This window comes from Microtus pennsylvanicus, chromosome 6 (genome assembly GCF_037038515.1).
Source record: "Microtus pennsylvanicus isolate mMicPen1 chromosome 6, mMicPen1.hap1, whole genome shotgun sequence".
NCBI classification, from domain to species: Eukaryota; Metazoa; Chordata; class Mammalia; order Rodentia; family Cricetidae; genus Microtus; species Microtus pennsylvanicus.
In genome coordinates, this window is record NC_134584.1 from 87,041,039 (window position 1) to 87,056,479 (window position 15,441).

Below are 15,441 nucleotides of genomic sequence, written 5' to 3' on the forward strand. Positions count from 1 at the left end.
ATTTCCGGGCACACGCACAGACACAAACATCCCCGAATCACAGGAGGAGACCCACACCCTACCAGCACAGCTTCCCAGGGTGCAACAGACACACCCATACTTGTCTATGGTACAACCTGGCCAGCACCTCCTGGAGCCACTGGTCACATAGGGTTAGGGAAATGTTTCATTTGCAGTTGGCCGGAGACCCGCGCACCCTGGTAACCTGGTCCCTGGTCCTGAATAGGGCCTCTGTGTTGCCTCTGGGGCAGCCAGCAGCAACACTCAATTGGGCCAGAGTGTGAGATGTCCAGAGGAGGTAAGGCCACACTGACTGAGCCGCATATCTTGGAACTGAGTGAGGCCTCTGTGGCCAACTACCTACAGATGGGATTGTACTCCATCTTTGTTGCTTCTAGACGTTTCTCCCCAAACCAGCCAGGGGGGAAAGGAAACCAAAGAAATCTTATGGCCCAACCTATGTCCATGTCTCAGGAAATGTCAGTGTGAACCCCTAGTTTGTCTGCCCTAAGGGAATCCCCTCAGTTCGTTGTGTAGGATCTGGGTAGGCATAGCCTTCTGGTACATGCTTTCAAGTACAACCGCTGTCATACTGTCAACTACACACAGCTACAGTCACTACCCCGGTGTTGCCTAGACAGCTACACTGCCTGCCATCCCCTCAGCCACACTATCCCATACAGAAATACCATCGGACAACTCCAGTGACGTGTGATCAGCCCCACAATCTCACTCATCCTCTCGGTTGCCCTGACAATCTGACCCCAGACTGTATCAATGTCACCCCGACACGCTCAGTCTGCATGTCCCTGCAGCTGTCCAAGCGAGGAGCAGGTCCAGTCTCTCACTCCCAGGGCGGGGCACACAGCTGTCCTCAGATCAAGGTGGCCCCCGATGACACGATACAGCCTTGCAGTCCCAGTCAGTTACAGGCCACACTGTCCAGTCCTATTGCAAGTGACAGCTGTCCATTTCACCCAGCGTCACACCGTACCCACAGTCTGGACAGAGCTACAATGAAATAGGGTGATAATGTCACACCACAGCTACAAGGACACCCTCTCATACAACACTCTCCCTTCTCACAGTCTGTCACAACGTTTAGACAGCCTCCTAGCCATCCCAACAAGCTGCTGGGATGTTTGTTAACAGGCTGACACCGCCGGCCTGTGATTGTCCTCAGGACTCCCCAGACCTGAGTCTTGGAGACTGGGACAGACAGGCTGAAATCCTGTCTGCCTTCTACTGGGAGCTAACAGAGTAGGGAGCCACTAACAGAAGCGCAGCTGTTGTCAGTAGGTGCCAGCCCCCCCTTCATGAATATTCATTAGCTGGGGCTCTCCCGAACCTGTAGGGAGTCCAAGGTCCCAAGCAGCTGGGCATCCCCTTCTGTGCCAGGAGGCCCTCAGGTGAGGGGGGCTCTGCCAGAACTCTGTAGTCCTTGGAACCCACACCTATGTATATATGAGTCAAGGGTGTGAGAACACGGACCCCAGACATCCAAACTCCGAATCACACCTGATTTACCCATCAGGACTCACCAAGCATAGCAGTAGGCAACGTGAACTCAGCAGCACTCCACATACACAACCATGCCACATGGGCACCCAGTCACATGAGCATAAACACGCGGGCACACCATGACAACATCAGCACTCACCATCACAGGCAGAAGTGCTACACACACGCACACACATACACACACACGCACATACACATACACACACATACACATGCACACACACGCACACACATACACACATACACATGCACACACACGCACATACACATGCACACACATACACACACATGCACACACATGCACGCACATGCACACACATGCACATATACACACGTACACACGCACACACATGCACACACACACGCAAGCACATACACACACATGCACATACACATGCACACACACACATGCAGAGTTATGAGCAGAGCGACCACCATAACAACCACCAGCTTTCCGTGTGGAGCTGACAGGAACCCAAGGCCTCAAGCCCACTAAGCAAGCGCTGCACCTTAACTACCTCACTCAACTTTTTATTTGTTTATTTATTTATTTATTTTTCAAGACAGGGTTTCTCTGTGTAGCAGCTCTGGCTGTCCTGGAACTCGCTTTGTAGACCAGGCTGACCTCGAACTCACTGAGATCCTCCTGCCTCTGCCTCCTGAGTGCTGGGATTAAAGGCGTGCATCACGGCACCTTTTTATATCTTGTTACACTTATTTATTATTTCTGCGTACGAACATGTGTAGGCATTCGCTTGTGGTCACAAGTCTGTGGAGATCAGAGGACTTGTGGAAATGTGTTCTCCTTCTACCAAGTGTCCTCCGGAGCAACCTCTTGTAAAACACACAGCCATCCAAGCATTTGCAAAAATTGGAACAAATTTGCGCAGTTCACCAACCATCAAATACAAAAGCACAAATATAGAACTATCTCCCAGAACCCTACAATCTTTCCCTCTCTTCTTCCCTCCCTCTCCCCCACTCTCCTTCCATACCCACTTCTCTCTCCCCTCCCCCACCCTGAACTTGAACTTTATAGGTGGGAAGTCTAGGGCACTGAGGGTCAAGGGACTTTGAAGATGGAAGCCCCTACTGACTCCAGGCAGAGGCTACGACCGGGCGCCCCCTTCTGGCCCAGTCCTGAAAGAGCGTGAGGGGCCGCGGTGGCGCGCGGGGTGGGCACGCGCCTGATGTAACCATGGCACCCTCTTGGCACGCGCGGCCCGCGCGCGGGGAGGGCGGGGCGGGCGCGTTGCCATGGCGCTGGCCGGCCTCCTGAATGCCGCATTGTTCACAGCGGCGCCCCGGTTGGGCTGTCCCGGACCCACCCGGACCCACCCGGACCCACCCGGGCTGGCAGGGATGGAGAGAAGGAAAGACACCAGAGATGGAGTGAAACGAATATGGAGAGACAGTGATAGAGGGAGAAATGCAGAGATGAAGATAGGAAGGAAGAGGTGGACAGAGACATAAAAGATTTAGGGCTGGGAGACACGGAAAGAGAAGGCGGCGTGGAAGAAATAGGTCTTATAAGGAAGAGAAAGGGGTCAGACCCACACAGTGACACACGCGTGTAAATCCTACAAGGGTAGCTGAGGCTCAAGAGTTCTAGGCCAACATCAGTTACATGGCGAGACCCTGTCTCGGGCTGGGAGGGGGTGATGAAGCAGGGAGGAGTAGCTGAGGAGGTGCAATCATGAGGGCCTGAGTTCTACTCCTTAGCACCCATGTACAAAACCAGGCATGCTGGGAGCACAGGTCTGGAAGCCCGGGAAGGCAGAGGCAGGTGGAAACAGGCGGGGGGCTGGCCAGCTAGCCTTCCCGATTCAGCAAAAGACCCTGTGCTGAAAACATAAGGCGGGAAAGCTGGGTGTGGTGGTGAGCACCTTTAGTCCCAGCACAGACAGGCATTCTGTGAATTCCAGGCCAGTCTGGTCAACACGGAGAGTTTCAGGCTAAACAAGGCTAAATAGTGACACCCAGTCTGAGAAGGAAAGGTGTGGAGACTCTTGAGGAAGACAACTGAGGTCAACCCTCTGGCCTCCATACATGTATGTGTGCTCATGCGTGTGCTACAGAAAGGGGCAAGTGGGAGAGATACATGGATGGAGAAAGTGACGTTAGAATCCAAGAGGAAGAGATGGGGAGATGAGAGTGACTTCCTGGAGAGAGAGAGAGATACACAGAGGAGGAAGGCTGGAGGGAGACCAAACAAAAGCAGGGCCAGCAAGAAGATGGAGAACGGGTTTGCCGGGAGAGCATCCAGAAGCAGGAGCCAGTGAGGAAGATGAAGGACAGCACCCAGACACAAGGGCTTCACGGTGCTCCTTGATGTGCCTGGCTGTAAGATGAGGCAGGGATGGAACCACAAGTTAGAGGAATCTGGGTTCAGAGAGGCTAGTGGGTCTGTGCATGGGTTGACAAAGAGCCAGATGTATCTAGACACAGGGAACGTCCCAAGAGAGGCCTAGAGAGTCACCCCTGATCCCTGCTTCAAGTTTCTAGTCCTCGCTGCGGTGTTCCCTCTCCACTGACTCAACTTGACACTCCCAGAATGTCCACCTTGTCCTGTTATCGTTCATATAGAACACGGCCTTCCTGACACTGCTCCTGACTCCGGAATACCTTTCCCCAGGTATTCGTCCTTACAGTGCTTATGGGACACCACCCATGGCCACCTCTTGACATATCATGGGCACATATGACATATGACAGGAACTCTACTACATGTCAGGTTAATACCTCGGAGACACAGAGAACACATTGGTAGCCAAGGCATGATGGCACACATCTTTAATTCCAGCACTCTGGAGGCAGAAGCAGGCAGATCTCTGTGAGTTCAAGGCCAGCCTGGTCTACAGAGTGAGTTCAAAGACAGCCAGGGATACATAGAGGATATTCCGTCTCAAAACAAAAAAAAATTACACGCCTTTACAGGTTACGGGGACTGCTGTCACGGGGCCACCCATCTCCTTTCCAGATGTTCTTCAACATCCTACGACCTGTCCAAGAGACGCTTTTGTAGGACTGTGGGGACACTGGGCTCACTATCCAGATTTGAGCGGGTGGGAACTGAAGATCACGGGTCCTCACATGCGGTTTGGGGTGGAGGAGGAGAGTAAGAAAGTTACTCCCAGTCTCCCTCAAAAAGTTGGGTCACGCCAGTCTTTGTGGCCCCACAGCTAGGTCAGTCGAGCCCAAATCTAGACCAAGGGCGGCCCCTGGTGGTCAAATGTCGTCTCTACAGTGATCTTTAGGGGTTGTGATTGAAGGCTTAGTTATAGAGATAGGTCCAGGACGAGCACACAGAGATCAGAGCCCAGATCCAGAACTCAGACCATGTAATCCATGTCCTAGAATTCATAATCACAGTCTAGGTCGAGCCGTAGAGCACCTGCTTAGAATCATCCAGTGAAATTCTGGGGACAGGTATGGGCGGGCAGTAGAGCTTTTACCTAGTCTGGGCAAGGTTCTGTTTCCAGTATCAGAAAGAAGAAGACTCTAGATGCCAATAGTTCTGAGACGTAGAAAACCAGATCCAAGAATTCAGGACCCAGAATCTAAAACCCAGATCCATTTTCTAGAATCCAAAAGTCTAGAATTGCACACGCCTTTGATCTCAGCACTCCAGAGGTAGAGGCAGGAGGCTCTCTATGAGCTTGAGACCAGCCTGGTCTACAGAGTGACCAGCCCAGGTCTGTTACACAGAGAAACCCTGTCTTGGAGGAGGGGGAAGTCTCAATTCCATTGTTCAGAACTGGAATCTTGAACTGAGAATACAATTCCAAGAACAGAGAAACCAAAAACAGGCCTGTAATATTTGGAGCCCTGGGTCTTTGTCAGAACTCTCTAGATCAGTGCTGGGCTATTGCGAGCAGGAAAAGACTGAAGGGGCAGGAGAGAATCAACGGTGGATGTCCACAGCCTCTGCCAGCTGCAGCGCTCTCTCTCTCTCTCTCTCTCTCTCTCTCTCTCTCTCTCTCTCTCTCTCTCTCTCTCTGACTGTATCTCACAGACAGATTCACACCCCCAGCACACACAGTCTATAACTGTAAGAGCTACAGCATACATGCCCTCTGGTACACACCCATAGACACACACACTCCAAGCACCAACACCCTAAAACACCATTATCCAAAACCAAATTGTTTCCACGCCCCTTCAGGCATACCCGCTTACCTAGGCACCCACACAGTGTTGCAGCCGTTCCCCTCCCCCCACCTTACCAAACCCTCAGACACACAACCACCACTCAAAAACAAACCCTGCCATCCCCAGTCCTGTGCCCCGACACACTAGGGGAGAATAGCTAAGGAGGCTAGGATGGGAGTGTGTATACTCATATTGTGTGAGCGCACACACATACACAGTGCAGAGAAGCTTCATGTCTTGGCAGCTACACAACTCCTGGGAACCAGACCCCAGGGACGGGGCTCACCGTGCACCCCCTTACCCACCCCAGCCCTCCCCTGCCTGGCCGGCTGGCGGGCTTTAATACAGATGCCAAACTCATAATTGTAACTGAGGGTGACAGGGTCACCTTGAGCCCCAGATGCTCGCATGATGACAGATGGCGTTGGCAAACCTGATTAGCGGCCCCCGGTGCCAGAGCCTGTGGCACCTGCCTCCCCACCCCTCCCCCCGCTCCCCCAGCACTCATTACCCACCCATTACTGGGCCTGGGGGGCAGCAGCGGGGGCCGACTGGCACTGCCTGGGAGGGCGCAGTGACTCTAGCCCCCCCTGGCACCAAGGTTCCCAGCTGGCTCTCCAGGCTGGCAGGAGGTGGGCACAGCTGAGGTGGAGGGATGCAGGCATTTTGTGCCCGCCAGAGAAGGGGTGCCAGGGCTGAGCTGCCAGCTCAGACGCTGCATGAGGTTTGCCACCAAGCTCTAGGGACAGGCAGGAGGGTGCCCCCACTCCCAGGGCTCTCCATGACACTCCGTCTAGGACGCTCTTGGGAGCTGGCAGTCAGGCAGGTTCCCACCCCTCTGTTCGGGCCTGTGAGGTCAGGGGTCACAGCTCCCGATCCATGTTGTCCCATCTGTTTCCTTGTGGGGGGCCCTCCTGTTCCCCTCACCTGGAGCCTTCCTTCCTGAGGCAGGAAGAAGGGCAAGGGGGGGCGCTTGACCAGTTCCCTCCACCCTGCACTGAGGGTGGGGGCATTTGGAGGCAATGCTGCCACATGTCTCTGAGTCTCTGCCAAACGGGCCCATCTGCCAGAGCCCTGGTTCCAGCCGCCCAGAGCTAGGCCGCCTGGCTGTCGCACACCCTGCCCCCTAGCTGAGGAGGGAGCCCCCTACTCAGGAAACCCTAGTCAGAAAGACGCACGCACAGCTGGACTTGGCCAACCTTTATGATTCCCGTGGAATGCCAGGCTGGGCGTGGGGCTGCTACGGGGACTCGGGTGGGGCAATAAGGGAAACCCCAGCCGCTGTCACTGAGAGAGGCAGCTGCGCACATTCGGGGTCGCCTCTGGTTGGGGCCAGGTTTTCCAAGCAGCTGCTTCCCGCTTGCTGCCATGGTTTTTTGTTGTTGTTGCTGCTGCTGCTGTTTTTCTGGTGTCCCTAGAACGGGGTCATCTTTGCTGAGTGTCCGGGTTTGGGTGGTGCTGTCATCCTAGCAGGAGCGTCTGGCCCGGACAGAGAGACGCAGTGCCACCTCGTGGTCAACAGCGGCACCCCAGGCTGGGGGAGGGGCTTAGCGGAAAGCTGTGCTGCGCGTGCGCAGGCCTGTGTCTCGACCACCACCCGCCCCCCCCGGAAAATTAACAAATGCCTCAATGGCATCGGTTTCCTCATCTGCAAAATGACCTATGGGGACATCCTCCCCTGCGGGACTGCTGAGGAGTGATTCTTGAGGATGATGTGAGTTAGTGCTTATGGAAGGAATATTCCCTCCGTCACAGGAATTTTCACCTTTTCCCTCCACATATCCCCAGCTAAGAATGGAACCCAGGGCTTCGTGCCGTGCATTGTAGGCAAGGCTTTTCCCGCTGAGTTACACCCCAGCCCCACATGCTATGACTATTAGTAGTCTAAACCCATGACTGGGGGGACCATGTCTCTTGTTCCAGGAGCAAGATGACAACCTTGTGGATCTGTCCGTCTGTCCTAACCCTGCTCTCTTGACCTGATGTACATCATTCAGGTCACGTCTTTCCACTGCATCTCTGCGTCTTTCCGAGGTTCTTGTCCTGTGCAGTCTTCCACGATGCTCTGCTCACAGCTTCGGCCGGCACTGGCACCTCTGCACCACGGCGACCGACATCCTCACTCGCCGAGGGGAGGCTGCGTGACCAACTCCACACCACAGCCCCACCGACGTCCAGCTCTTCTGAGCCGGCATACAGCTGTTGCAGAGGACCACCGGGGTGGGATCCGAGCTTGGGATGTAGAAGGAGGTACAGTGGCCGAAACAGAGATGATTAAGAACCCTGCCAGTTGTGCAGCCAGGCCTGGAGAGCACCTGCAAGCAGACACGGGACAGTCAGCCCTGCGCAGTCCAAGGCCAGAGGGATGAGAATAATTGCCATCCACTTCTACCCCGAAATAAAGGTGTGGCTGCTGATGGCAGGTGACTTGGATTTCAATTCTGAATTCTCCTTTTGGCTGTGTGGCTTGCAGCAAGTTATTCAACCTTTCCAAGACTCTTTCCTGGATGAAATCCTTCAAATCCAGGACTGGGAAGAGACAGTAAAATGATGTGATCCCAGCATGAAGACCCGAGTTCAGATCCCCAGCACCCACATAAAATGGGACTCATGCCTGTAATGTCAGCCCTGGGAACTGAAGACAGCCCTGGCGGGGCTTAGGGACCAGCCCAGCAAAGCTGAATTGGCGAGCACACTTGTGTACGCACTAACACTAGGCAAATCATACACATTAAAATATTCTCTAATCAAGTGGGTGCACCCGGTGGTTAAGAGCACCAACTACTCTTCTAGAAGACCCGAGTTTAATTCCCAGCACCCACACGGCAACTCACAACTTCTCCAAAGATGTAACACCCTCTTCTGGGCACCAAGCATGCATGTAGCACACAGATATGTGTGTGGGCAAAACACTCATTTAAAAAAAATGTAAAAGGAACAGAACAGTTCGGGGCGCTGACATCAACCTCTGTCCTGACACACGTGTGTGCCTTCACACACACTCACACACAAAATCACCCAGATTAAACTGGAGAGCTGGGCCTGGTGATGTAGACATTGTACAACACAGCCTTTCTGGGGCCAAGACCGGGGATCTCAAGAGCGAGGCTCATTTGGGAAACTTACTGAGACCCTGTGTGAAAATAATAGACAAACAGAACTGGTGGTGGAGTACTTACCTAATATGCACAAGGCTTGGGTTCCATTCCCAGCACCAGAGAGAAATGAAAGTCAAGGGAAGACGGCTAGAGAGGACTCGTCAGCCAGGAGCTCTGGGTGCTCTGTTCCCACATGGTGGGTGGCTCACCATCACTCCAGTCCGAGGGGCCTGACACCATCATCAGGCTTTACACACTGGTGTGCACACTGGTGTACAGACTAACACTAGGCAAATCATACACATTAAAATATTCTCTAATCAAGTGGGGTATGGTGATCCTGTAATCCAAGCACTTGGAAGGCTGAAGGAGGATTGCCATGAGTCTGAGACCAACCCTGACTGCACAGCAAGTTCTATGCCAGCCTGGGCTATAGTGTGAAGCCCTATCTTTTTATTGTTTAAAATTAAATTTATTTTGTCAGGAGTGGGGGTGGTACGGTTTATATGCCATGGTGTCCTTGTAGAAGTCAAAGCCAGATCATGGACCAGCTCTTTTTTTCCACTGGGTGGGTCCCAGGAGTCAGATTCAGATAGGCTTTGCTGACAAGTGCCTTTACCCGCTGAACCATTTCTCCCCCTCTGAAACATTATCTAAACACACGCACATGCAGGGGTCAGCGAGATAACTCAGTAGGCAAAGGCACTTACCGCCAAATCTGATGACCTAAATTCAATTCCTTTGACCCACAAAATGAAGGGAATCAATTCTCACAAGCTGTCCTCTGCCCTGCACACTGGGTCATGGAACACCCATGCAAACACACATACGCATGTACTCACAAAATAAGTGTAATTATATTTTTTGAGACAGGATCTTGCTATGTAACCCTAGCTAGCTAGGAACTTATTGTGTAGACCAGGCCTGAAAATCCCAGAGAACCACCTGCTTCTGCTTCCCATGGGCTGGGATTAAAGGTGAGCGTCACCATGCTCAGCATAATACAGAAAAAAATTAAAATTTTAAAAAGGAGGGAATTGGAGAGATGGCTCAGAGGTTAAGAACACTGACTGCTCTTCCAGAGGTCCTGAGTTCAATTCCCAGCAACCACATGGTGGCTCACAGCCATCTATAATGAGATCTGGTGCCCTCTTCTGGCGTGCAGGCATACATGGAAGGAACATTGTATACATAATAAATAAATAAATCTTTAAAAAAAATTATTTTTTTTTTTTTTTGGTTTTTCGAGACAGGGTTTCTCTGTGGTTTTGGAGCCTGTCCTGGAACTAGCTCTTGTAGACCAGGCTTAAAAAAAATTTTAAAGGGAAAGAAGGAACTACTTGAAACCCTTTTACTTTGTTTTGTGTTTTGTTTTGTTTTTTCAAGACAGGGTTTAGAACATGTCCTGGAACTTGCTCTGTAGACCAGGCTGGGCTAGATATTTGAAACCTTTAAAACAAGTTTTTTTTCGTTGGCATTTGTTATTGAGATAGGTCTCATGCAGCCCAGGCTGGCCTCAAACTCACTATTTAGTAGAGGCTGACCGTGAACTCCTTACCCAAGTGCTCCATCATACACACCCAGCTCCCTGGGTTCCACTCCCAGCACTGGAATTAAAAAGAGACAATCTCTGACACCCATGCTGGCCCCTGCTAAACCCAGACTTGATGTTCTGTCTTCCCTGTGATGCTGAGGCCAATGATAATACGTCGTTTCCAAATGAGGAAACTGAGGCTTGGAGCTGCCTGAGACCACATAGCTGCAGGGAAGGCTGCAACTTAAGTGTCTTATGCCATGTGGAGCAGGTGGAGCTCTAGGCTCAGCATTGTGGGCATGGTGACCCCCAGGACTCTGAAGCAGGGGAGCAGAAGTTCCAGGCCAGCCTGGACTATTTAGTGGGAACTATCTTGAAAGGTAAAAAAAGAAAGGAAGGAAGGAAGGAAGGAAGGAAGGAAGGAAGGAAGGAAGGAAGGAAGGAAGAAAAAGAAATAGAAAAACAGATCACTCTGGATCTCCTGAATTCCAAGGTTTGATAAGCAAATACCAAGCCAGGGCGTTTGGGGAAGTGGTTCCCTATTGAGCATGGCCAGAGAACCCTGAAGGAACCTGGGATTGTTACCTCTGTTAAAGGGGAGTGAGGAAAGGGCAGAGAAGGCAAGCCACAGACACCAACAAAGAAGCAAGAGTTGAACTCAGCACAGAATAAGAATTCCCAAAGCTCTTCTGGACCAGCTGAGTGCAGACATGAGATCTTTTCTTGTTCAGCTGCTCCACAGCCCAGAGAGGCATGAGCCTCATGCCTTCACCCAGCAGACACAGAGTGCCCGCTGTGTGCCTGGCCCTTGTAGCTCTCGGGGACAGAAATATTGGAAAGAACAAAATCAGATAACCTCTGCTGCCCTGGAATGCGGATGTAGCTCAATAGGTAGAATACCTACCTAGCATCTTGGAGGTCCTGGGTTCTACCTCCAACACCACACAAACTGGCTGTGGTGCACACCTGTACTCCCGGCATTCAGGAGGCAGAGGGAGGAAGATGGAAGCTTAAAACCAGCCTCAGGCTACATAAGACTCTGGCTAAAACAACAACAACAACAATAGCAACACCTCTGCTCCAAGATGGTGACTCACACCTATGAACCCAGGAGAAGGGCCTCTCTCTCTCTCTCTCTTCTCTCTCTCTCTCTCTCTCTCTCTCTCTCTCTCTCTCTCTCTCTCTCTCTCTCCTCTCTCATGTCAGAGGGGAAGGAGGAGAGTGGGAGTAGCCAAAATCAGGGAGATCAAAGACTATAGAACCTTGTGGACTCTGAGAACCTTTTGTTCAGAGAAAGGTGAGAGCCATGCGGGTTTGGAGGGGACAGGGGACATGCATTTGTCAACAGCCTCTTCCTGGCTGCTGAGTGTGGACAGATTCAGCAGCTGGAGATGTGGCTCAGTCAGCACAGCTTGCCTCAAATGAAGCCCTGGGTCCCGTAACTAGAGGTGTGCACATGCCTGTATGTCAGCACGCATGAGTTGAAGTCAGGAGTGGGATCTTCAGATCGCTTAGCTACGGGGAGGTCAGCCTGGGCTACTGGAGCCCATGTCTCAAAAAAAAAATGTAGAGGAGGAAAAGAAAATAGACTTGGAAGAGATGAAAATGAAGGAACCTGAAGTTCATCGGCGTTTAAATGGAAGATTCAGCACTTGAGACTTGATTGCAAATCTGCCTGAGGCCACATAATCTGTGCTCTGGACAATGCAGAGAGTGCCCACCACAGCCACCACCACAGGCACCATCACCACCAACTCACCTGAATAAAGGCCACAGCCTTACAAGTCTCCTGGAGCACTTCCTGGGGGGCCAGGGGCAAAGACACACCAGAGGGCACTCTGTGTCCTCCCTGCAGCCCGCCTGTCCCTTGCCGTTTGTCTTGCAGGCCCAGGAAGGCCTTCCAGCTACCCAGGGCAGAGGCTGGTACCAGAGGGTCCAGAGTCCAGCTATGATTGGCAGCAGCCCAGGCCTGAGCAGGAGTGGATGAGGTCCCAGGCCTCCCTGAGCCTGTGGGTAGCCACGCCCCACTGAGAAGACCCAGCAGCATCGTTAACTGGCTATGAAGCATCTTTTAGCTGTGCAGTCTTGCGCCTGTCGTGGAGTGGGCTCAGGGTCGTGGGCAATGGACCCTGCTGTCTAGAGTGTGAGCCTGGGCCCTCAGAGAGCTGCTTTTCACCACTGTTCCCTCCTGGGCAGCCCAGAGGTGGTTCTGGGAGCTCCCAGCAGGGAAGGAAGGCAAGTTGACCTGGCCAATCCCACAGCTCCTCCCAGCCTGCTGGGAGTCCCAGTGGGGGCTGAGCCTGCTCCATGGGGACCATGAGAATCAAGGAAGGTAGGTCTAGGGGACAGAGGCTTAGGAGTCCTGAGAACCCCATTTATCCACTAGTGACATCACACCCTTCAGCAGGACTTTCCCGTTTCCTGCTCTGCCCTGACGTTTCTTGGCTGTGCACCCTCAGGCGAGGCCGACCACCACTCTGGCCTTCAGCTTCCTCTTCTGTAATATGGTGCGGCAACAGTCTACCTCAGAGGTTGTACTGAGGACTCCGACAGACCTGAAAACTGGTGTTGGTGCACAGTAGTCCCGTGTGCCCGTTATGCTCTTTTCTTCCCGCTCTGAACCCTGTGAATGACAAGCAGGGAGCCCTGCAACACTCCTGTGCCCATAACGAACTAACCTGACTACCACTACTGTCTCGTTGGGTGGGAGAGTTGGAACAGGACTGCCTTCTGCCCAGACTGGCCACAATCTCCTGCTTCCTCCACCTCATTCTCCTCAGTGCAGAGATTACTTGTGTGGGTCACAACCCTCAGGTCTGTCATCCCAGCACGTACGAGACTGAGGCAGGGGCATCAGGAGTCTAAAGGCAGCCTGGGCTAAAGAGTGATCTTGTTTCAAAAGAAATAAAAATGAATCGAATGAGCTTTAGAGGGGTCAAGGTAGGGGTTTTGATCCCAGGGTGGTCAGGGAAGACCCCTGGAGAAGGTGACACTTTTGCAGAGCCCTGAGATGCTGATACAGGTGATGGGAACAGAGCGGTGGGAAGTACACAAGGGATGTGAGATTGCACCCCAGGCTTTGGGGCCCTCGAGGCGCCTGGGGGGTCCAGCCCTAGCACCTCGGAGGTATGTATCTCACACCCAGGTGAGGAGGGGCAAGGCCAGGCGGCAAGAGCGTGAGAAGCCGCGGCCCCGGTCTTTCCCGCGGCGCGCTCGCCACCTGGCGACTGCTCCTGGGACTGCGTGGCCGCCACGCCCGGACACCAGCCTCCAGGTGGCTCAGCCGACTCTTCCCACCCAGCCATCCTTTCTGCTGTCCTCCAGCCAAGGCCTCGCGGCGGCCTTGACCCTTTCTCCGCCTTGTGCCACAGCGAGTCTGGTTTTCAGCGGAGTCCACTTCTGAGTCCCACCCCACTTCTCCATGATAATGAAGGCTGGATGAGGGCACTCACCTCAACCTCCCACTTTCTCGCTCGCTTCTCGAGGCCACCTCCTGGAGCAGTCTAAAGACCTTCCCAAGTCCCAGCAAATCCTGCCCGGGGGACCCCATCATCCTCTCACCCTCGCCTACTCATCCTTCTCCCTTCTCATTCCAGCCAGGGTTTCACAGCTGTTTCCAAACTTCGCAGAGTCCCACAATACACTGCGGCTATGCAACCGGTTTTCTGTACCCACAGGTGTGAATGCAAGGAGTCGACCAACCCCAGTCTGAGGACTATAGCACCAGGCTACGGCTGTGCTATCTAAACCACGCCACTGTTTACACACAATACTGGGCACACCAAGCCTTGTAGGTTATCTAGAGGTGACTTACCATAGGCTGTCTGCGAATGCTGTGACATTTTATTTCAATTTAATTTTGCTTTTTAGGTTTTTTTTAGACGGGTTTCATTATGTAGTCCTGGCTGGCCTCTAACTCACAGAGATCCACCTGTCTCTGCCTTCTGAGTGCTGGGATTAAAGATGTGCATCACCGCCCGGTGGATTCTTGCTTTTAAGAACAAATAATAGAGCTGGGCGGTGGTGGCGCACGCCTTTAATCCCAGCACTCAGGAGGCAGAGACAGGTGGATCTCTGTGAGTTCGAGGCCAGCATGGTCTACAGAGTAAATTCCAGAACAGGTTCCAAATATACACAGAGAAACCCTGTCTCGAACCCTCCTCCCCAAAAAAGAACGAATGATAGTACTCTCAGCCAGGGACATGTCTCAGTGGGCAGGTGTGCTTGCCATGCAAGCCTAGCAACCTGAGTTCCATCCCTGGAAAGAGTGCACTGACCCCACAAAGTGGTCCTCTTACAGATTCGTGTGGCGTGCACACCCACACACACGTACAGACACATACCTGATGAATTTTTCAACTTGCAAAAGTTTATTTTAATATGTATGACTATTTTGCCTTCGTGTATGTTTGTGTGCCATGTACCTGCCCGGTGCCCTAAGAGGCAGAGTCATGACATCCCCTGGAACCAGAGTTATAGATCACCTTCCACTGTGTGGACTCTGGGGATCAAACTCAAGTTGTCAGGCTCTGCGGAGCCACACTGCTCACCCCTTGATTTTCACGTCAACTATTACGGGCATTCAGCTAAGCGAAGATAAAAGTGCAAACACACCCCTGACACATCGCCACCGTAGGTAGGGAATGTCCCCAAGGTGGTTCAGGAAGTCAAGACATGCCACTAAGCCTGATGACCTGAGGTCAGTGCCCAACATACACATGGTGAGAAGAGAAAACGGAGTCCCCCAAGTTCTCTTCTGACTGCCCATGCGCACCGGGGGTTGTGGACACACACAGGAAATAAATGGAATAGTTTTAAATATAGTAGTGGTGTAGCCCATAATCCCAGCATTCGGGAGGCAGAGGCAAGTGAATCTCTGTGAGTCTGAGGCGAGCTTGGTCTACAGGGTGAGTTCTAGGACAGCCAAGGCTACACAGAGAAATCCTGTCTAAAACAAAAAGACAGTAATTTCCATAGGTATACATATTTTCCCATTTAACTGATTTATTCATTTTGAGATGGTCTCACTTTGTAGCCTTGGCTGGCATGGAACTTGATATGTAGGACTAGGTTTGCCTCAAGCCTCTGCCTCCCTCAGTGCTGAGATTATAGGTGAGCACCACCCCAGTGGCCCAA

The 15,441-nt window shown here is 52.5% G+C and overlaps 1 protein-coding gene across 1 annotated transcript; it reads right to left on the reverse strand.

The window, feature by feature from the left end:
• Positions 1 to 6,842: 6,842 nt before the first annotated feature.
• Positions 6,843 to 12,373, reverse strand: Dand5 (DAN domain BMP antagonist family member 5). Its single transcript, XM_075976715.1, has 2 exons — positions 12,065 to 12,373; positions 6,843 to 7,988 (listed from the first exon to the last, which is right to left on the reverse strand). Exons 1-2 carry the CDS (start codon positions 12,371 to 12,373, stop codon positions 7,743 to 7,745), a joined length of 555 nt encoding a protein of 184 aa, XP_075832830.1. The 3' UTR covers positions 6,843 to 7,742.
• Positions 12,374 to 15,441: the final 3,068 nt, after the last annotated feature.

What these genes read in the sequence shown, in the direction of transcription:
- Dand5 (XM_075976715.1), bottom strand. Translation starts at nt 12,373, where the DNA reads ATGCTTCATAGCCAGTTAACGATGCTGCTGGGTCTTCTCAGTGGGGCG. An exon ending in AGGCTGTGGCCTTTATTCAG is followed by an intron (nt 7,989 to 12,064) that starts GTGAGTTGGTGG and finishes GTCTGCTTGCAG; the next exon opens with GTGCTCTCCAGGCCTGGCTG.